Source organism: Heloderma suspectum, chromosome 4 (assembly GCF_057233095.1).
Source record: "Heloderma suspectum isolate Gila_16-S chromosome 4, 16-S_ref, whole genome shotgun sequence".
Lineage (NCBI taxonomy): Eukaryota > Metazoa > Chordata > Lepidosauria > Squamata > Helodermatidae > Heloderma > Heloderma suspectum.
This window is the reverse complement of record NC_139461.1, coordinates 4,978,213-5,001,690: the sequence shown is the minus strand read 5'-3', so window position 1 is coordinate 5,001,690 and position 23,478 is coordinate 4,978,213. Positions and strand designations below refer to the sequence as shown.

At 45.5% G+C, this 23,478-nt stretch overlaps 1 protein-coding gene across 3 annotated transcripts in view; it reads right to left on the bottom strand.

Annotated features, from left to right (window-relative positions):
* Nucleotides 1-23,478, bottom strand: part of HSF1 (heat shock transcription factor 1) — a 70,339-nt gene that overhangs the window by 38,372 nt on the left and 8,489 nt on the right. For 2 of the 3 annotated variants that reach the window (XM_084854743.1, XM_084854744.1), the window contains exons 2-4: nucleotides 12,496-12,604; nucleotides 7,295-7,431; nucleotides 4,955-5,079 (exon numbers count right to left, since the gene is read on the bottom strand). In XM_084854743.1, the coding sequence (XP_084710869.1) occupies nucleotides 4,955-5,079; nucleotides 7,295-7,431; nucleotides 12,496-12,604 (371 nt within the window). Of the gene's footprint in view, nucleotides 1-4,954; nucleotides 5,080-7,294; nucleotides 7,432-12,495; nucleotides 12,605-15,552; nucleotides 15,627-23,478 lie in introns of those variants that run through there. The other variant, XM_084854745.1, reaches the window with a different exon arrangement.

Here is a 23,478-nt window from a genome sequence, read left to right as displayed (position 1 = left end):
GGAAATACCTACTATTCCAGATTCCCACATTAAAGAAAACAGAGGCTCTCTTTCTGACCAACTTGCATTCAAGAGGATCTCTACCTTTGCTTTTGATAGCCTCAAAGAACTCTCCTATTTGAAGCTGTACTTTCAACTAAATAACTAAAAGGGTTAGTGACCATCCTAGAGCACCCTGAGTGCACCATGTTGCACATGCCTTGCGGTGACTCTTTTAGAGCTGAGGGCAATCGGAGCAGGGCGGGCGGAAGCAGCTCCTCTGGCATCAGCAGCAATTCTCTCAACATCCCTCTGCTACAGCCCAGGGAACAGCAGGACCCGAAAGCAGGCCCAAGACCACAGCTCCAGGCTTTGAGGCGTGGCTGGCTTCCCAGGTCCCCACGCAGCATTTCCAGGTTCAACCAGGAGACATTAACCTCAAGAGCTCCATGCCTTGAGATGACAGAGCCAACAGCAGCTTTTTAAAGGGAGTGATCAGATTTAAAACCACCACTGTTCCAGACTAAAACAAATATCCCTGAAAAGAAGCTTCTGGCTCACACATCCCATTTTTAGGAAGTGGTTAGGGATCCAAAACAAATGAAAACACAGGAAGGGGAAAGAAAGGTTAGCGGAAGTCAGAGCTCTCAAAGCCGAGAGAGAGATATTTTCTAAAGCAGTCTACTGCCAGCTGCAGGCGCCCCAACCCACCTGCTTTCACAATAGGGGTCTGTGTGTCACTAGGAAGATCAGCTAGTTACTATTAACTACTTCAGTAGTTAATAGTGTGCCAGGGGGAGCATCATGTTATTAGCCTTCACCTGTGTGCTCTGTTGGTGGAAAATATGGTATCTCCTTTTTAAAGAGAAGGCTTTGACTACTGTCAAGAAGGATTTGAATTCAAATGTCAAGAAGGATTTGAATTCAACATCTGGATGTTCCAAAGTCCAACATTCTTATTCCTCTTGTGTCAGCTACTGCACCCTTCACTCCAAATACTCTCCTGCTTCAAAGGGGTAGGGGTTGGAAGTAGAGGAGAAGGGAGCACAGGAAAGCAAGAACTCTGAGCCTTTCTGATCAACCAAACAAGTGCCCAATTTGGCCAAGAGCTACTGCCACTGGGCTCTTGGGATGGAACATCCCAGCCAGGCAAGCACTAAGCCAGCTCCAAAGGCGGTGTTTCTTTGAAGAATGGCTTCCATTTGTCTAAGTTCAAGCCAAATCCGCTTCCGCTTTTCAAATCCGCTTCCATTGCCAAAGTTGCATTGCAGCAGTGGCTTGGCACACGCAGCCTACAGAATGGAACAGGGCTCCATCATTTCGTGCTGCCTTTTCAGTGATCTGCAGAAGCTAAGAAGAATCAGCAATGGAAGCCCTGAGAGAGCCTGTTCCTAGAGGAGCAATGAAGAGCCGGTTACAAGCAAAAGCATGTTGGATTTGCCAGGGGGAAGGCCAAAGCCAAAGCACAGCCAATAAACCTGCACATAGCTGGCTCCCAGCCAGGTGTGCGTGGGGGGCACTCCAGAGACAGCCCTGTGTGCTGGATGACACATGCTGGGACCAGCAACTCTCTTCAGGGCTGATAAAAGGCCTGCTACAAACAGCACCTGATGCTCAAAGCCCCCCCCCCCCCCCCGCAATAACTCCAAGCATCAAGGCCTTTGCAGCCTCTCAAGGGACACCAGTCAGACATTTGTGGCAAAATAATAGCATGAGTACAGGGAGCCCCCTCCCCTCAGCACTTCACAGCTCACTTAACAACGCAGCAGGCTATGCGCCCCTATGGATAGCAGAAAATGTCCCAGGAGCTTTTTCATCATTTCAGTCAATAGGTTGTCTCCATGAAGGTTGTGGGTACTCTGTACTCCACCAGTTCATGTTCTATTACACCAAGAAAAATGAGATTCTGAAAAAAAAAGCATTAGCCTGAAGTTATTCTGCCAGCCATGGGGGAGACACAGTCGGGATCCATGGGAGGCCCCAGCCTCCGATCACGGAGCTCTTTGCTCCAATCTACTTTGGATTCTAAGATTTGAGGGAGGGAATGCCAGGTGCATTCTTAAGAAGATTTCTTTGCAGCCAAAGGGCTAGAGACATGATTGTACATGAGACAGGAGGCCAAACGTCTTTGCAGGCCAGTTTTTACCACATCCTTCACCTCTGCAGCACAACTCTGTAGCCAGACAGAAGACAAGCAGCCCTGCTCCTGGCTCACGATTTCTCCCTGGCATGAGGAAGCCTGGGAAGGATGCCGCCCGGAACACTCTTCCGCGGCAAGCAGTTCAGCAAAACCCAGAGTGGCAAACCCCGAAAAGGTGGCCACAGGACTGGATGACTCAAGAAATCAAGATGTACAGTGGCCGTCATGCTCCACATTCCATGGTGAGGAGTAACTATGTATGGCTGGAGGGAGAAAAGTTCCCGTCCTGGCAGCAGGACAGCGCTGCCAAGAGAGGCACCTCAGCAGCCATAACACGGGAGGGGGGGACTGCTTAAGGTCACTGACTCATCTTCCAGGAAGAGTGGGGCTGGCAAGCCTTTGCCTTCATGCCGACACCCACTAATATGAGCCATCCTCCACAGCTGCAGAAGGTTTGTAGCAAGAACTTCACTGGACAAAGTGCCGGCACTCAAGCCAGCCTGAAGCTATGTCCTCCAACGCCAGTACTCTTCTCTTCAGTCCTTAGATGTGTGGGTTAAGGAAGAGGCAATGGACTGGATGAGGGTGAATAAAATAAGGCTCAGCCCAGACATGGTGAAGGTGCTGCTGGTTGGGGGCTCAACCACTTGGATGAGAAGTGCTCAGCCTGTTCTAGAAGGTGTCACACTCCCACGAAAGGATCAGGCTTGGAGCCAGGGGGTGCTCATTGCTCCAGCACGGCCATTAGACGCTCAAGTGACCTCTGTGGCTCAACACACCTTTGACCAGCTTCGGCTCATATGCCAGCTGTGATCATACCTGCATGGAGATAGCCTGGTCAGCTACCCAGGCCCCAGTAACCACCAGTGTCAACTACTGCGAAGTGTTGTATGTGGGGATGCCTTTCAATACAGTTCAGAACCTGCAATTGGTCCAGAACAGGGCTGAAAGATTTTTAACTGGGACTGGGCATTCTGATCACATTAAGCTGTGTCAGATGCCCAATCTAAAGTTGGGGTTCCCCACAAGACTGCTTTCTCCCATATGTATCTATTTCAGCCTTAAGAACTTCTGGAGAGGCTTTACTCCAAATGCCCCCGTCAGTTGAGGTGAGGAGGGCAACTACTAGAGAAAGGGCCTTTTGGTGGTGGCACCCGAGTTGTGGAAGAGCCTGCTCAGAGGCCTAGTGCCTGGCATTCAGAAATGAGAGGCCTAGCACCAGCTTGATTGTCTTTTTGGCACCAGGTGAAGACCTTTGTAATTTATATTTTAAACAACTTTTAAACAACTAGGCCACTCATTTAAAACTGTGGTTAATTGTTTTTCATTGTAGTAGTTTTTATTGCTTTTATACTGGGTTTTAATGTTATATTTGTTTGTGAGCTGCTCAGAAAAACATCTGTTAAAGGGAAGCTTTGTAAATGCAGCAGTAAATAAGAATTAATAAAATAAAAATAAATTAAGGGCTGCAGGGCATACACTCAGACATTTTCGCCAGCACACGTCTCCCCCTGGCACAGGTGTGGGCCTTGTAACTGAAAACCAGCTCTAGCAGTCAGCTTTTGTGAACACCTTCTCAAGCTAATCCCTCATTTAGAGCCACCATTGTCCAAATGGGACTGGTACAAACTACTTCTCTGGTCTGTCTACAACCAGTTGTGCAAGACTAAGCCAGAAGGTGGCAAACTGCCAGCCACCAGCAGCCAACCACACGTTCACCTTCTGAGGGGGTTGGGGAAGAGTGGTGCATCAGCCAATGTGCTGCGGTTTCATTGCATCTTGTGTTTAAAGAAGTCTAAGCAACCTACCCTGTAAGTCAAATGGGTTTGCTATAATAAACTTTGAGAATCCCTGTTTAAGGGAGAGGTTGAAAAGCCGCTTTCAAAATGAGTAGCAGCAGCAAAGGGTAGCATCCTTCCTGAAATTAAGACAGCCCTCAACCATCTTGACATTCAAAAGAGCTTTGGCCATTGGGCGGTATAGAAATGTCATAAATACATAAAATAAATAAGGAGGGCAAAACCATGCTTGGCTGAGGGCAAGATGGACCAACAACCACCTTTGCTGTGGACTGGAGTGCAGGCCAAGCACAGCAACTGGGGGTCACATTAACATCTACTGCACTGATTTACTTCCTTCCTGGGTGAGAAGAGAGGTGACATATTTTTCCTCTTTGTTTTGCATAAAAAGCAGGGAAGAACAGCATTTGCCTCTCTGGCACACAAACTTTGGCTCAGTTGCACTAGTTGCTAGGGTAGATCCAAGAAAAAAAAATCAATGTGCCGGTTTGAACCTTTAAAGCCCTCAACAGCGTAGCCTCCGCAAAAATTACGTAATTTATTTTCCAACATGAATTTCCCTGCTGTTTAAGATCAAAGGAAGCTCCATTTTGGGTGCCCCATCCTTCAAAGCAGTGGTCCAAAGTAGGGCCTTGCTCCATCCCAAGCAAGAACAAATTAGTATCCATCCATCTGTCTATAATATATGGTGTAAGGTTAAAGATGTACTGTTTCGCTAAGCTTCTCATTTGCAAATTTTAAATCTGAGAATTGATATTGTAGCTGCTATTTATTATTCTGGTGTCTGATGGAATCAACAGTGGTATAGAAAATTAACAAGCCCAATCAGAGGATCAAGACCAGAAACGGTAGTCCAGCCCCTGGCAAGAGAGTTTGCGAAGGAGCGATTTCAACTGCTGCAGCACTGAGACAGCTGACATATTACCTGCCAGCAGAGGGTGCTGGAACACTGAGCAAGGGCGATTCCCCCCCCCCACATGCCCCCTAAGCACAGCAAGCCCCCTAAGCGCTCAGCCCCTGCCCCTGGCATACATACTGCTTCATAGCCATCAGCTTGGAGTCCATGCTCTCTTGCTTGCCCTTCATCACCTGGACGTCCGTCAACAGCTTGGTCACGTTGTCCTGGCGAACCTTGATCTCTTCGTTTTTTATGCCAGACACCTGGAGGCAGAGGGAGGCATCCCTTACTGTGATCCAGGACTTCCACATGAGGAAACAGGCAGAGAGCGCACTGTCTCTTCTCAACAAGCACTGGAGCCAGAGTCCAACAAAGATGAGGACAGCACTCCTTGGCCAATGCAGCTCTAGTGGCAGCTCAAAATGTACATGATATGTACACTCTGTACACTAAAAGGTTGGGGGTTGGACTCGATGGCCTTGTAGGCCCCTTCCGACCCTACTATACTATTCTACGACCACTGCACACTTTAAATGTACTTTTGTTTGCCTGTGCTTCCCAGCCTGCACTGCTCCTCTAGTATTCAACCTCAGCTCCTGCATGCCAGAGAGTGACACATTCTTGGATTCTTGGGCAAAGTTCATTAACAGCTTTCTAGACAGGACTGTGTGTATTGCAAGTGTGCATGATCAACCTGCTAGACAAGGAATTTTGCTCCTGGCACTGAATTTACCTTTGAGAAATTCTGTTTTGGTTGAAAGTTTTTTAAAAAACAAATCTCTGGCCCGCAGGGCTACAGAAAAGTTTGGCACTGTGTGGGCAGGCTTGGGGAAGTATTGAAAACTGAAGTGGCTGAACAGTGGTGTGCGGGGTGGTGGTGGGTGGTGGGTAAGGTTTCTGTGCAGCTCTAGTCTTTCTCCTCAGTTAGGAGAAACCATTAATCTCTTTTTTAAACAGAAAACCACCTGCTGTTTTCAGTGAGCCATTTTGGAAAACTGGCTTCATATGAAATCAAATAAAAGTCTACCAACACGTGGTAAACCCAACACTGTGGAGACACTAGGAAAGCTGACAGACTGCAAAGCGTACACATACCAAGACTCAATCCAGACTAGATGGAGGTACTGTTAGTCAGTGGTTTGTCTGCCCGTCTAAATGATGTTCAACCTTTTCTGGAGGGGGTTGCACTCCCCCTAAAGGATCAGGTTCGTAGTTTGGAGGTGCTCTTGGACCCAGAGCTGTCACTTGAGGCACAGGTGGACTCGGTGGCATGGAGCACTTTTTATCAGCTCAAGCTTATATACTAACAATGCCCTTACCTGGACAGAGATAGCCTAGCTACAGTTATGCATGCTCTGATAACCTCTTGTCTGGATTACTGCAATGTATTATATATGCGGCTGCCTTTGAAAACAGTCCTGAAACTTCAGCTGGTCCAGAACAGGGCAGCGAGATTGTTAATGGTGACTGGCCAACAAGATCACATTACATCAGTACTTTTCCAACTGTACTGGCTGCCATATCTGGGCCCGATTCAAAGTGCTGGTACTAACATTCAAAGCCCTACACGGCTTGGGGCCAGGTTATCTGAAGGATCGCCTCCACTCATATGTACCTGCCTGGACCCTAAGATCATCTTCAGGGGTCCTTCTCCAGGAGTCCCTGCCAGAGGAAGTAAGGTGGGTGGTTACCAGAAAGAGGGCCTTTTCTGCTGTGGCACCCCAGCTGTGGCAAGAGATCCCTAGAGAGGTTCGCCTGGCACCTACATTGTACTCCTTTTGGTGCCAGGTGAAGACTTTTTTATTTTCCCAGCGTTGTAGTACTTTAGTCTTTTAGCTCTGCTGTTTTAAATCTGTATTTTAAATGTCTGCATTGCTGCTAAGTTTTATTTTGGTTGTACTTTTATATTGCACTTTTAAGCTTTCATATTTTATATTGTTTTATGTTTTACTTTGTGATTTCAATCTCTGTGAACCGCCCAGAGAGCTTCGGCTATTGAACAGAAATGAAATAAAAAATAAAATTAAAAAAATACTGAGAACATACGGGCTTATTTACAGAGCATTCTAAGCTCCAGAGAGGTGCTCAGGATACCATGACATGAGATGGAACACATCCTAAAGGATGATTCAGCTCAGCCACAGACTAAAGCCACTTCCCAGCAACTCAGCAAGGCCAGCTCTTTGCTGGCAGAAGCCCCAGTACAACAAGAGAGATTGTCATGGCTTCAGCACCTTCCTTCTGTACAAAAAAGCCACCTGGTTGCTTACTACAGCTCACTTCAGCCGGACAATTTGAACAGCTGCCCAGCAAAGCCAGAAGCCAAAGGGACAATGAAAAATAAAAAAGTGGGAACTCTCTGTCTCGAGCACCCAGGCAGGCACTGACTCATGGAGACAGTGCAGTTTCCCTCCCCTCCCAGGTAGCTCCTTAGGAGCTCCTTTGAATTTGGGCCAGAAATCATTAGCGCAGACTTACATTTGTGACTTTCCTCTTGATGTTTTCCAGAAGATGCTCCTGGCCACGGAGGAAATACGGGTGCTGGAATTCAGTATCATCCTTCTCTGGCTTTACTAGACCACCCTGCTCAATGTGTATCACCTTCCGGAAGCCATCTGAAAGGCAAGGAAATGGAGCATATCAGCAACAAGATCATGGAAGCGTTTGAGAAGCTCACCTTCATTCATGCACGGTTTAGGCTTGCAGGGCCAACTGGACCTCTAACCTCCATGGTTCTGCTTTTCTCCAGTTTCACGAGCAAAAACTAGTATTTCCTGAGCTTGCACACTGCATAATATTGTAATGCACCAATTTTTCTAAGTCACACAAACCAGCAGAACACACTGTTTCAGGAGCAGAAGATCTCAGTTCCCAAAATGCAAGGCAGGCCTCCCAGAGGAAAGCAGAAGTCCCGAGTAAGACCAATGCTTGCCCAGCCCAATGTCTTTCTCCCGGGGCCATCGGACTGACCACTGCTGAGGCTCATAAGCAGCTATGGGCATCACATTTGTCTCCGGCATTTGGTACTCCAAAAATACAATTTCTGAATATGGAGTTTTCAGTTTCAGTCTTCATAGCTGGTAACTATTCATAGATCTATTCCCCATGAATCTGTCTCCTCCTTTTAAGGATGCCTCCTTTGATGGGACGAGACCCTCCCTGACACACCTCTTGTAACCCAGTTTGCTGTGGTTTTTGGGCCACCAGGCACAGCACTCAACCTATTGCAATAAAAACCTATTGCAATCTGTCCTGCAAAAGAAGGTACACATTAAAACATATTAAACAGTGTGACTGTATATTAACATAAGTAGCAACTAGATAACAATGTTGGCACTGTAATTTCACACAGGCTCTTTAAAATAAAGCTAAGAAGATTAAAGAGATTTGACATTACCCTCAATATGCAAGAACATAGATAACTTTTTGCAGAAAGATACGAAGAGGATGAGAGGTAATAATGCTGTTAGCAATCAGCAACTGACAAGAAACCTTCCATGCTGTATGTTAGGAAAATGTTTATTGACAGCACTTCTATCCTGCCTTTCTATTGCTTAACAATCCTCAAGGTGGCTTACAACTGACATGGCAAAACAGATACTACGTACAAAAACAAACTGCACAAGCACACACATTTACATGACAAAATTTAAAACATGTTAAGTCTGCTGAGCCCAAAGGTTCATTGAAACAAAATCATTTTCAGGTCATAATGAAATGCTATCAGGAAGAGGGCAAAGCAGATCTCCCTGCATAAGGAATTCCAGAGTCACTATGGAGAAGGTCCTCTCCCACATACCCACCAACATGGGGACTCTGCTGTTAACCTCCAGTGAATAGAGGACAAAGCACAGGCTATCCTAGGACAATGAGAAAGCTAGAAACATAAAAGGGAATAGAGACTGTGGAAGGAAAAGACTCTCCAGTGGTGGTGACCTGCAAGGTGTGCGTAATGTTTGTTTTCTTGCCTGAGAACAACATGGCCTACACCTGCAACAAGTGCAAGTTGATCACGATGCTGGAAGAAAAAGTAAGAGGACTGGAGCGGCGAGTGTTGACCCTCCAGTGAAAAAGAGAAAACGAAGAGTTCTTGGACAGAACAGTGGAACTGCAGTAGCAAAACGAAGAACAGAAGCTAGAAGAGCAACAGCAAGCTGAGGCAGAAGGGGAAAATGCTGAGGTGAGGAAAAATGAAGTAGAGGATACTCCTTGGAAAAGGGTGACAGGAGCAGAAGAACTAGAAGCCACTCTACACCAGTGGAAACAGTGGAGCTATGGAACCATTTCCAGGTACTTGAGGATGAGACTGGAGGACAGCCGGCAGAGGAAGAATCACAGGGGATGCCGCAGAAGAGCGAGCAAGAGGCTGAAGGTCAGTCAAGCAGAGGCGATGAAGCCAAGGCCTACAACAAGAAGAGTAGTAGTAGTGGTGGGGGGGGACTCCTTGCTGCGTGGGATCGAAACCCAAGTACGTCACGAAGACCCATGGACTCGCCAGGTATACTGTCTCCCAGGAGGACGGATTAGAGATGTGACTGAAAGGCTGCCTAAACTCATAAAGTCCACTGACAGGTATCCCTTTCTTCTCATCCATGAGGGAACAAATGATACCGCCAAGCGGAGCTATGAATAAATCACATCAGACTTTGAAGCTTTGGGAAGGAAACTCAGGAACTTTGGGGCCCAGATAGTTTTCTCATCCATCCTTCTAGTAGTTAGAAGAGGGATAGAAAGGGAAAGAAAAATACTCCAGGTGAACGACTGGCTACAAAGGTGGTGCTGACGCGAGAGATTTGGATTCTGGGACCATGGGCTATACTTTCTGGAAGATGGACTGTTGGCAAGGGACGGGTTGCACCTCACAAAGGCTGGGAAGAATGTGTTTGGCCACAGCATGAAGAACTTCCTCAGGAGGGCTTTAAACTGAATCCTACAGGGGAGGGAGACATAAAGTTGGGGGTAACAATGGATGAAGGCTCATGCACCACAACAGAGAGAGCAGCTCTAATACTGCCCAATAATAGCCTTCAGAAACATGTAAGAAGAAAGCCAGACTATAAAGCACATGGTCTTCAATGTCTATATACTAATGCCCAGAGTATGGGAAACAAACAGAACCAAGTATAGCTTCCAAATCATGTGAAGTACTAGTTCCCCTCTACTCAGCACTGGTTAGACCTCATCTGGAGTACTGTGTCCAGTTCTGGGCAACACACTTTAAAAAGGATGCAGATAAACGGGAGACGGTTCAGAGGAAGGCAACGAAGATGATCAGGGGACTGGAAACAAAGCCCTATCAGGAGAGACTGAAAGAACTGGGCATGTTTAGCCTTGAGAGAAGACTGAGGGGAGATAGGATAGCGCTCTTCAAGGACTTGAAAGGTTGTCACAGAGAGGAAGGCCAGCATCTCTTCTCCATCATCCCAGAGTGCAGGGCACGGAATCATGAGCTCAAGTGACAGGAAGCCAGATTCCGGCTGAACATCAGGAAAAATGTCCTGACTGTTAGAGCAATACGACAATGGAACCAATAACCTCGGGAGGTGGTGGGCTCTTCCATCTTCCAAGATGAGGCTGGAAAGCCATCTGTCAGGGATGTTGTGACTTGGATTCCTGCACTGAGCAGGGGGTTGAACTCTATGGTCTTGTACGCCACTTCCAACCCTACTATTCTACGATTCTATGAACATATTATTGTTATTGTTATTATTTATATTTCTGTATCGCCTCATAGCCTAAGCTCTCTGGCCAGTTTACAAAAGTTAAAACATTAAAATACAATCCACAAAGTTTAAAAACCATTTACATAAACACATATGGGCAATATATACAAACATATGACTAAAAACAACTTTGAAATCAAACCAATTTTTAAAAAATCCAACAATAAAACACAGCTTAAAACAGTATACAAAAGTATACAACAGTATACAGTCAGCAAAAGGAACAGGAGTTCTAAAAAGGGAAGTCCTGCCAGAATAATAGCATATGACAGTGGAAGGATGCAATGACTCTCCCACAGTGATCTGGAAGGGCAGGAAGGCTCATACCAGAGTCCTCCAGGGATTCTGGTCCTAAACAGTCTATAGTTTTAAAGGTAGAGGCCAACACTTCGGGTTGGGCACAGGAATAGACGAGAATCGAGTGCAGTTGATGTAACAGAGTAACACAGGCCCCAGTCAAAATCTATGGGTAGCATCCTATGCTGCCCTGCATTACAGCAGGGCCCACTACTAGTGCAACAGAGAACTAGCGTTTGTTAAAGCAACCCGACAATAGCAGAAACACTCATTTCCAGAAAGGGGCAGCTCAGTGGAGCTTGCAGAAGGAAGCTCTGCTGACCTATCCTGATCTGGAAATGAGTGTTTCCGAGGTTCCTTTATGAAGTGCTAACTCCGCATTGTGCAAGCTGTGGGTACTGCTGGCGCAGTACCATCAGCAGAAGCACAATGGTCCCATTGGATATTGCCGTACAGCTGCAGAATTTTCTGCAAGCAGAAGTCCCATGTACAGTGTTTTATAGTTGCTCAACCATGATGTAATTGGTGCTGTGGGCACCACCACAAAACAGCTTCATGGAGGATGTGGCTAGTCATGTAACAGCTGCCATAAGGGCCTGGCTAGTACAGGTCATGGTGGGAAGAGAATTAGCGAGGGTAGAGGTTAGGAGGAAGGGGGAAATAGCAAGGCAAAGGGGCTAGGAAGAGATAAAGAGTGAGGCTAGAGGCCAGGGGGAGGAGAAACAGCAAGGTAAAGACGTGGTGGGGAAAGGAATAGCGAAGCAAGAGGCTGGGAGTGGAGAGAAACAGCAAGATAAAGGGTTGAGTAGGAAAGTAAGAGCAAGGCTTATTTATTTATTAATAATATTAAAAAATTTCCAAGCGGTTCAATATACAAATATAAAAAAACTAATTTATATACAATATTAAAACACTATTAAAATAATTTCGACTACAACAGAAAAATACATTTAAATACACTATTCAAAACAATTAAAAAACTACACTAACACAGAAACAACATAAAAACGTCTGGGAGCTGGGAAGGGAGAGAAAGAAGGTGGTTAGGGACAAGGAAGGGAGAGAAATAGCAAGGAAAGGGGTTGGGTGGAGAGAAATAGCGAGGCTAGTCTGGGAGTGGAGAGAGCGAGAGAGCAAAGGGAAAGGTCTGTGTGGACGGATGAAAGAAGATTGAGTGGGCCAGGAAACACCTCTTTCCTTCTCTTCCTGCCCACTGAACAGCTGATCAGTGGTAGGTTCAGGAACTGGAATGAGAACCGGATGCCCTAACATTTTTCAAATTTTTTAAAATGAAAAATAAATTTTTGAAGGGGGCAGGATGTTGAGAGCTTCGTGGGCCTAAGGACTGTCTGAGAAGTCCCAGCAGCGAAGAACAGGGCTGGGCAGAATAGACATCTCCAGATGTTTTGGATTTCAACTCCCAGCTTTCTGACTAATGGCCATGCTGGCAGGGGCTTCAGGGAGCTGAAGTCCAAAACACCTGGAGACCTACCTTCTGCCCACTCCTGTAGTAGAACACAGTTCCAGAACTACTGCACACCCCACCCCATGTGCTGCTAAGCCATCCTCATTCCACATCCCTACAAACCACTCAAGGGATTTCTGAAGACAGGAGAAAAGGGACTATTGTGGCAGACCCCGGCAGTGATTTATACTTACACATGTTCAGCTGCCGTACAAAGCTGGCCATGTTGTTGTGTTTGAAGTATTTGGGAAGTACCTCCTTGGCAAACTGGCCTTGGTCAAAAACATGGAAGCTGTTTCCACTCTGCAACAACACAGAATAGGTGATGAGAGAGACTCTGCAGTAGCACTGCTACTGACCTCAAGCAGTTGGGATGGCCACAGTGGCAGGCAACTTCACACAGAGGAGACTCAAGCAGCCACTCTTCAGGCATAGAAGGAAGTGACAGCAGGACAGGGCCTTATGCTGCAGGGGGCAGATGATCAGGAGCTGCACAATAAACATTTTAAAAGCATGTTGGTAGAACACTACAGCCCAGGCTGGCATCCAGTAGTCTCGCCCCATGGCATGAAGCCCAGTAATGCACAGACATTTGGGAAAGCCAAGGAGTAATTAGACTTCACCATATAACTGGATACTTGAGATCCCTATACACACACAGATAGACACACACGCTAACTGGTGTGGCTGCTCCTACATCACTCTTGGTCCATCCGAAGTGGTTATCAGTATGATTCCCCTGGGACACCCGAGCCCTTAGGAAGACCATGGCCCAAAGTCTTTAGAGCAAGTTTTAAAAAATATATTTTATTTAAAATTATTCTAGGTCACCTTTAAGAGTAAAACCCTCAAGGCTGCATATAGAATAAAAACCATACAATTCCAACTGGCATGGGAGTAACTACAGATGTAGGGACTAAGCAGCTACTGCACCTCTCTAAGCTGCAGGAACCCACCTACTCTAACTATGGCAAGGCAGGCAGCAGGATGGGAAGGGGTGACAGACAGCCCAGGCCAACAGCTGGAAAGTTACTTGGCAGGCTTACTGCTCTTTACTGCCTCATTACCCAGGCTACCTTCTCCCTAACTCTGTCACAGAGTTCCTTTCCAAAACCAGGACTAAGTGCACACGTACATGTGTGTGTGTGTGCGTGTGTGTGTTTGCAAAGCATCTCTGAACAAAGACAGAGATCACAGTTCAAAGCAGCAGGCAAGAGTGTGTGGCTGAAACATCCTGAAATTCCTTAACTGGTCTCTGAGGATAAAGACCACAAAATGGCAGCCTCTGAACCTCAGCTGAATAAACATGACCCATGCTTCTCAATTCCACAGCAGATTAAAGAAAGGCCAGTGTTAAGCTTCTATCTCCAGGGTCTGACAGTTCCCAGAACTGCCTGTGATAAAGCCTTATATTTATTTAGGGCCCACCGCTGCGGAGAAGGTTGACTCACAGCTAACTGGAGCACAGGCACTCCTATCCTGAGCACACAGGACTCTCAGTGCAAGGTGGGCTTCCCTTAGGAGAGGCAAAATCCTCCTATTCCTTTTGCCCCACTGTGCATGTACGTGTGTGTTCAGTGGAGGTGCCAAGGAGAGTAGATTTCAGAGCACTACAGGTGGCCAGGTGTAAGTCAGCATCCTACTCTCCTCCTTTATTTCTTTTGTTGTTATTTCTTAACCACAGTTTAAGAGGATTTTAGTTCAGGCAGGTCAATAGGGCAAAGTTGGTGTCTAAAGGGACTGCACCATCCCTCCAGGGACTCCAGGTGTGTGTTTCTCCCATGTGCTTATTTAAACCAAAGAGCTGCCAATAGCCCAGCACTAGTCTCAGGCAGCCACGGACCGTTCTGAGCAGCCAGCTTGCTGCCCGCCAGCCCTAACCCCGACTTGCGTCGAGACTAGTAGCTGTCCAGTAGGGGCACAGTTCAGCCATTTGGTATGAAAAAAACCATACAACCGTTTTACTAAGCAAGATGTCATTCCTTTTCTGGCTCACATAGCAGGAATTTTATTGTCAAAATATAATGGTGTCTACAGGAGAGACAAAATATTTTCAATCTGGCAGAGTGATATAAGAGAAGTGAAAGACTTTTTACAACTGGATTTTCTTTCATGGCAGGAAAAAGCTCTGCCATTGAGTCATCTTCCTGTTAAGACAATTCCATATGGTGGGAGAACAAACACAGCTGATACCAATACTAGGTGGGAACCAAACCAGACAGCTGCCGACAAATCACTACACTGCAACAAAATTAAGTTTGCTGGTCCAAGAGAAAGGGAGAAACATGATGTACCACCTATAAGTAGAGGAGGGTTCAGTGAACACTTATGCCCTGCTTACACTTAGCACTGCAACAGTCAAAGGTTATCAGAACAAGGAACTCTGTACTGAGTGAAGTACTGCTGTAACAGTCCTACATTCTGGGCAGCTGCTGGCAAATGTTGCACTTGGCATATTACCACCCCACCCCGCCCCAGCACAAGGGCATGTAGACTGGCACCTCCGCCAAGCCCTTACTATGGACTACAAAGCAATGGGAGGCAGGGGAGGCTAGCCACACAAGAGGCTCCAGCCTGAAAGGATCCAGGCACCACTGACTCAAGTAGTAATGAATGCCATTGCTACATGAAATGCCTAAAACAACTAGGAGCTGTACAATGTTTTAGTACATTTTGCTGACACCAAGTTATTTAGGGTAGAAAAGATATTGTGAAGAGCTCCAAAAGGATCACTCCAAACTGGGGGAATTAAAATAGTGTATGCAGTTCAATGTAAGCAAGTCTAAAGTGATGCACGCTGGGGCAAAAAACCTGTAACTTCACGTATACATATATGGGATCTGAGCTGGTGGTGACCGAGTAAGAAATTTATTTATTTATTTATTTATTGCATTTATACCCCGCCTTTCTCCCTCTCGCAAGGAACTCAAGGCGGCTTACATTATCCTCCTCCTCACCGTTGTATCCTCACAACAACAACCCTGTGAGGTAGGTTGGGCTGAGAGTCTGTGACTGGCCCAAAGTCACCCAGTGAGCTTCCATGGCCAAGTGGGGACTAGAACCCGGATCTCCCGGCTCCCAGTCCATCACTCTCACCACTACACTACACAGGCTCTCAAGAAAGAAAGAGTTTGGGAGTTGTGATGGACAACTTGAAAATGGTGCCCAGGGTGCAGCTGTTCCAAGAAAGCCTAATTCAATATCGGGGATAATTAGAAAAGGAAATAAAAACAAAACTGTAAACAACTTACTGTCATTATACAAATCTATGGTGTGACCACATTTGGAACACTGTGTACAGTTCTGGTCACTGAACTTCAAAAAAGGTATTGTAGAGATGGAAAAGGTGCAGAAGAGGGTAACCAAAATGATCAAGAGGCTGGAGCAACTCTCCTATGTGGAAAAGTTACAACATCTGGGACTGCTTAGCCTAGAAAAAAGGGTGAATAACAGGAGACATGATAGAATGATATAAAATTATGAATGTTGTAAAGAAAGCGGATAGGGAGAAGTCATAATACTAGAACACAGGGTCATCCAAGGAAGCTGAGTGGTGGGAGATTCAGGACAGATAAAACAAGATACTGCTTTGTATAGTGCATTGTTAAACTACGGAATTTGCTTCCACGGGATGCAGTGATGGCCACCAACTTGGATAGCTTTAAAGGGGGATTAAACAGATGAACAGGGATAAGGCTATCACTGGCTACTAGTCAGAATGGCTATATATTACCTCTACTATCAGACGCAGTATGCCTCTGTATGCCAGTTATTGGAGAACACAAGTGGGAGGGTGCTATTCTGCTCATGTCCCACCTGTGGATTTTTGGCAGGTAGCTGGCTAGCCACTGTGGAACAGAATACTAAACTAGATGGGAGTCTTAACAAGCACAATTTCTTATTTGCATGCCTGTACAGCAATATCTAGTCTCTATCCACATTAGGGTCATTTACTGTTGGCTGTTGCAGCTAGAAGGGATGAGGCTCCTAACCACTAGAAACAGTAACACACCTCCCCATTTTGTCCCCCAGCCTACAGGTAAACGTTGCCTCTTTCCAGCTAACGGGCATCAGCATCAGTTCACAGCAGCTTCATAGCTGACATGCCAAAAATATTAGCATAGCCAAGATTAAACCATTTAAGTTGCTGTCCCATACAGCACAATGGCCCCCTCAAGGCATTATATGATTATAATGTGTTCTCTGTGGGGCTGCCCTTGAAAAGCGCCCAGAAGCTTACCCTGGTCCAAAATACCACTACAGTATTGTCTGAGACTGGGACAGGATGGAGGGAGCATATAACTCCAGTTTTATTTGATGAGACTGGCTTCCTGTTTGTTTGGTTCTTACCTTTAAAACCCTAAAGAGCTTGGGACTCAGATATTTGAAGGATCACGTCCTCCCCATACACTCCACTCAACACCTGAGATCCTGCTTAGTGTTCTCTCATCAACAGAAGTACAGCAGTTGACCATACAAGACAGGGCCTTTTTGATTATGACACCTAATTTAGGAATATACTGTTGAGGAAAATCCACTCAACCGTATTGTTATTTATGTTTCATTCTTTGATGAAAAGCTGGCCCTTTGGGTTAGCCTGTGGTGGTGGCTGACTGCCCAGAGAGCCTTGGCTATTGGGCACTAGAAAAAACTAATAAAAATAATAATAAAATTGATTTGTGGTGCTCCTGCTTTCCCTGCTGCTTTAATTAATCTGTTATGTTGTTCTAGCACTGGTATTTGTTGCTGCTATCCTTTGCTGTTGTTGTTCTCACTGTTTTATTGGTTTATTGTTTTGATGGTTTGACTGCTTTTAACTTGTTTACTTTTTATTTTTAGCTGCTTTGCTTGCAAGAACAGCAGAGTATGAACTCTTAAAACAGATTAAATGCCACAGCCCATCTCACTACACATCTCTGTCAATCCAAACTCCCAAAATGCACAGGTGAGTCAGTCAGAAATCAGACATCCAGGTTTAGGATACATTCCTAAATCATGAACTTGGCACACGGCTGCTGTGCTGGTCTCAGAAAGACAGAGTGAAGACAGGCACTTGGGAACTCTATATTAATTTGACAAATGGCACAGGAATACTTTATTGAAGACCAACAGGCTTCAGACTGCTTCACATGCTAGGAAGGAATAATTGCTAAAAGTGCCAGCTTGCCATTCAATACCCCCATGCCTTACTTACAAGCAACACTGTACAAGTCAAAAGCTACAATAATAAGGCAGCAGCAAATTCCAGAAGGGCAGCCATGTTAGCATGCTGCAGAAAGCGCAGGAATTGTGTGGCATTTTAAAGACTAGCGCCCCTTGGATTAAAGCCCCTACATAGGCTTCAAGAAACCTGTTTGCTATGCTCATCATGGCAAGTGTGTCACCACCATCCCTCTAGCAAGTGTGACAAGCAGGCAGTCTTTCTCCCAACTCTGGGGTCCAGGCAGTTGCAGAGATCTGCCACTTCTCCAGCTCCAAAGCAGGGAGGAAGACCAGAGCTGATGGTCTGGCAGCTGTGGTCAAGTCACCCAAGCAGCTTTGACTGCACGGGGCAAAACTGACAACACCCAACAGCAGGAAAGGCAGGTGGAGGAGAGGCTTGGGCGCTGCTGCCCAAGGTGCCCCTCGGCCCCTTCAAGCAGCAGTGCCCAATAGCACACGCTCCCCATACACCCTTCCTTCAGGAAAGGCAGGCAGGGTGCGTATGTTGGACAACACAGCATGAAGGTGCTCAGGGTGCTGTCAAGCAGCAGTGTCCCAAGCTGGCTTTTACCATGGAACAATCTGGAAGGGGCGGGGGGGGGGGGAGAAAGAGAGCTGGTATCCACAATTTGTGCCTTAGTCAGAAGGAAGCTGTACACCCCTCCCTCTACCACCTCATAGCTCCTCCCCACCAGCCCATGTCTTTGCCATCACTCCCACCACCTACAGCACACACAGCTCGGCTGAACTGGGGGGCAAAGCAGCCTGACACTCCTGTCCCCCTCCTACAACTGTCATACTCCTTCTGGGAAAGGGGCAGGTGAAAGACTGGGCATCATTTCAATTCCTGGCTCTTACGTCGTCTGTTGAAGATAAACAAGAACACCACTTGGGCAGAACTTACAAAGCAGGCAGCACTTCTGAGGGCCAGTGGTAACTGCATATTCAAAGTCTACGCATGACAGCCTGCCCCCACCCCCAAACTGCGTTGGAACACCAATTACGTTTGCCCGTTTTCATGCCCAGCCCGCGTATAAGAGCTACCAAGAACCATGGGTTTCTGAAGGTAGACAGGCTCTGAAGGAAACCTGGAGACCATACAGAAGTGCTCAGCAGTCCATAGCAAAATGCCCTCAGGTACATAGAAAGCTGCCTTATGCCGAGTCAGACCCTGGGTCCATCTAGCCTATTATTGTCAACACTGATTGGCAGCAGCAGCTCTCCGAGGTTTCAGGGAAGATTCTTTCCTAGCCCAACCTGGAGGGTGCCAGGGAGTGAACCAGGGACCATCTGTATGCAAAGCAGTGGCTCTATTATTGAGCTACGGCCCTCTCCAATATAACTTTATTTATTTATTACATTTATATCCCAACTTTCTTCCATTGTGGAACTCATGGTGGCTACATGTGGTTCCCAGGTGGTCTCCCCCCTAAGCTCTGACCAGACCCAGACCTGCTTAGCTTCAGCAAGGTGGTTGCCTCATGTGCCTTCAGACTATGCTCTGGAACCAGCAAGGATAACTGCAGAGCCTTGATGGACTTGCACAAGAAGGATTGCAAAGAAGTGCTGTGACCCCCAACTATTACTCCCAGGAGACTGCAGGTGACTGAAGAGTGTACACCCACTGGAGCAGCTGCTTATACATTGCTCTCAGTTCTGCTCAGTGAACACTGCAGCAGAATGTGGCTCAAGCTAGGGTGTGCAAGACTCACAGAATCATAGAATAGTAGAATCATAGGATAGTAGGGTTGGAGGGGGCCTATAAGACCATCGAGTCCAACCCCCTGCTCAATGCAGGAATCCAAGTCAGAGCATCCCTGACAGGTGGCTGTCCAGCCTCATCTTGAATGCCTCCAGTGTGGGAGAGCCCACCACCTCCCTAGGGAACGGGTTCCATTGTCGTATTGCTCTAACAGTCAGGACGTTTTTCCTGATGTTCAGCCAGAATCTGGCTTCCTGTCACTTGAGCCCATGATTCCATGTCCTGCACTCTGGGATGATCGAGAAGAGATCCTGGCCTTCCTCTCTGGGACAACCTTTCAAGTACTTGGAAGAGCGCTATCATATCTCCCCTCAGTCTTCTCTTCTCAAGGTTAATACCTCAGAATTCCACCCACAACTACCTGGTACTAAACTGCAAGGAAGATGGTTACAATGCTCAAAGACAGAAGGCATCTTGAGAGAATGAAGGAGGAGGTCCACAAAGAGGGAACTAAATGGATGACTCAGATGTTGCACTTTAATAACACAAAAGAAACACTAATATTTTATCTGTAGGGTACACACTAAGCACGAGTATGACACTATATCCATGTTTATTATTCCAACACATGATGATTTACCCATTCTCTATAAATGTATTACCTTGTGATTTTCTGCTTGAACTCTTACATGTTTGTTAAATTTCACTAATCCCTCTGCCCTGGTTAGTTTATTTGCAGCAGTAAAACTGAATATTAATTCCATGCCTGATATCTGAACTGTTTTGGATAACCTACTAGACAGTTTTTGAGTAATAAGTAACATTTAATTCAGTCATATGCTTAATAAAAACTAGAATAGCTTTAATATCAGGACAGGCCCAAAACAGCACAAATGGTGTTACATCTCCATATGGCAAGTGATATATGATGCAGTTCAATTAATGAGTAAAAATAGAGTACCAGTGGTATCTAACAAGTTATTTTAAATTAGAACTGATCAGTACTGGCATTATTTCAAAGCCAGTGCCATACCTCGTTAGATATAAAACACAAAGACTACAATCGTATATACACTTACCTGGGAATAAGTTCCACTAAATATCCAATTAACCATTTATACCTAACCATAATTAATAATTCAAGTTGGATATTCCCTCATAGCCCAGAATTAAAAATATTATTTAAAATGCTATTTGCAAAAAAAAAGGCAGAGTCCTTCTGTTCAAGTAATAATTTTTTCGTAAGAACAAACATGATTATCTCCAAGAGTTTCAAACCTATAATTAGGCCACCATACAATATTACTTACTACATTACAATTAAGCTGCTGTTCATCAATAGAAATTGAAAATTTACTTAGGGCGCAATGTTATCAATTGTACCATCAGTGATGGGAGGCCCCTGAACTTGGAAGTGTCCAATCACCCAATGCAGGCCAGGAGAAGCAGCAGAAGCGATCTTCGCCTCCCTGTCCTCCCACATTCCAGATTTCACTTGACAGGGTTTTTAGCCCGTCTAGCCAGGGTGTTTCAGAGGAGGAGAGGAGGAGACTGGAAGAGGCTCAGGATAACTTATATCTTGGCCTCTCCAGTCTCCTCCCCATGCCGCCCACCGGAAGGCCCCCGTTTCCCCCTCTCCAAGGTAGAATTTCTGACCTTGGAGAGACAGCTGGCATGGTTCTCTCCGCTCCAGTTGAAAGGGACCGGGGGAGGGGATCAGATCTCCAACTCCCCCTTCCAAGGTCAGAGTGCTGTCTCTTACCTCAAAAGGATTTTATTAATAATCCTATGGCCCCTGGGATGCTTCCCCCAAGGACCATACGATTGCTCTCATGTCAACCAATGAAAGAATTTAATGAACAGCTTTCACTCTAATTGTAGATGCATGAAATGCAGGCAGGACGGTGCCAAACACCCTCAATTACTGGAACCAAAGCTGAACAATCTGGAAATAGATACAAAATCTATTTATTTATTTATTTTCTAAACCACCCAATAGTCGACGCTCTGTATGGCAGGTGACCAGCTTCACTCAGCTGTGAGAACTATTTCCCCATTGTTAATATTCCCTTTTTGAGCAAGGTGCTTGAGCGTGTGGTGGTTGGACAAGAAGATTACAACAGGTCATGGCTGTATTGGTTAGACCAGACCAGGTGGGATTTATTAAAAATAGACAGGGGGCTGATAATCTTAGATTAGTTGTTTATCTGGTTGCTTTAAACACTGAAAGAACTGATCAGGCGGCCATCATTTCCTTGGATGCAGAAAACGCCTTTGACAAAATTCATTGGAAATTTATTTTTACTACATTGACTAATTTTGGTTATCCTATAGAATTTCTGAAATGGGTTAAAATGTTATACTCAGCTCCTAGAGTGAGAGTATTGACCAACGGTTTATTCTCAGCTTTTTTTTTTTATAACTAAGGTGGGGCACCAGACAAGGTTGCCCACTTTCCCCATTGATATTCAATTTATGTTTGGAACCCCTGGCGTGTGCTATAAGACAAAACAATAGTATTCATGGATTCGTCCATTTTGGATTAGAATTTAAAATTAGTCTTTATGCTGATGATCTTTTGTTGTTTATCTCAAGACTCCAGTCGTCAGTTCCAGCTTTGATGAAATTGATTAATACCTTCGGTGAATTGTCCTGCTATTCAATTAATTGGTCAAAGTCAGAAATAATGCCAGTTGGACATACGATATACTCTAGTGTATTAGCCAATTGGCAATTTCAATGGTGCCTAGAGTTTATTACTTATTTGGGAATAATTATTCCTAGAGATATATCTCAAATGATTAGTTTAAATTTAACCAAGTTGATTAATGATATTTTACGAGATATAGATAGATAGGCATCTTTAAAGTTGAGTTTATGGGGTAAGGTGAATACACTTACGATGAATACCATACCTCAAATTATTTATATTATACAAGAGATCCCTGTACTTATACCTGGCAAATATTCCCCAAAACTTCAATACTTTGTTTTGTAAATTCCTTGGGGGTTCCTCTCCACCATGAATATCTCTAAAAAGGATGCAACTTCCAATTAATGAAGGCAGGTTGAGTTTTCCGGATCAGTTTTCCAGATCTACCATTGGGCCTATTTGCTGACCTCTACTAAATTTTGGTCTCTTCCACTCAATTAGATTTTCCTCTGTGGTCAGTATTGGAATCTTCTTGTCTGGGGCCTCTCTTTAAACAGATGGCATTAAGTTCTCGGCATAGTAAGGTAAATAGAGCTCCTCCCACAATTTTGGCAGTTAGGGAAATCTGGCATATAATGTCAATTACAGTTTGATCCATTTTCCCATGCTAAATTGACTTAATGGGGAAAACCAGATTTAAGAATTGGCAAGAAAATGTTTTTATGGTGGACCTGGACAGATAAGATGATCTTTGTTGTTGTTGTTCAGTCGTTCAGTCATGTCCGACTCTTCGTGACCCCATGGACCATAGCACGCCAGGCCTTCCTGTCCTGCGCTCTCTCCCGGAGTGTGCTCAAGTCCATATTCATTGCATCGGTGATGCTATCTAGCCATCTCATCTTCTGCCATCCCCTTCTCCTTTTGCCTTCAGTCTTTCCCAGCATCAGGGTCTTTTCCAGGGAGTTTTCTCTTCGCATTAGGTGGCCAAAATATTTCAGCTTCAGCTTCAGTATCTGTCCTTCCAATGAGCACTCAGGGTTGATTTCCTTTAGGATGGACTGATTTGACCTCCTTGCAGTCCAGGGGACTCGTAAGAGTCTTCTCAGCACCACCGTTCGAAAGCATCGATTCTTCGGCGCTCAGCTTTCCTTAGAGTCCAGCTCTCACAGCCATACATTACTACTGGGAAAACCATAGCTTTGATTAGACGGACCTTTGTCGGCAAGGTGATGTCTCTGCTTCTTACTATGCTGTCTAGGTTTGCCATAGCTTTCCTCCCACGGAGCAAGCGTCTTTTAATTTCATGGCTACAGTCACGGTCTGTGGTGATCTTGGAGCCCAAGAAAATAAAATCTGTCACTGCTTCCATTTCTTCCCCTTCCATATGCGAGGAAGTGACGGGGCCAGATGCCATGATCTTAGTTTTTTTAATGTTGAGTTTCAGACCAGCTTTTGCACTCTCCACTTTCACCCTCAACAAGAGGCTCTTGAGATCCTCTTCGCTTTCTGCCATTAGGATGGTATCGTCTGCATATCGGAGGTTGTTGATAATTCTCCCGGCAATCTTAATTCCGACCTGTGATTCATCCAACCCGGCGTTTCTCATGATGTACTCTGCAT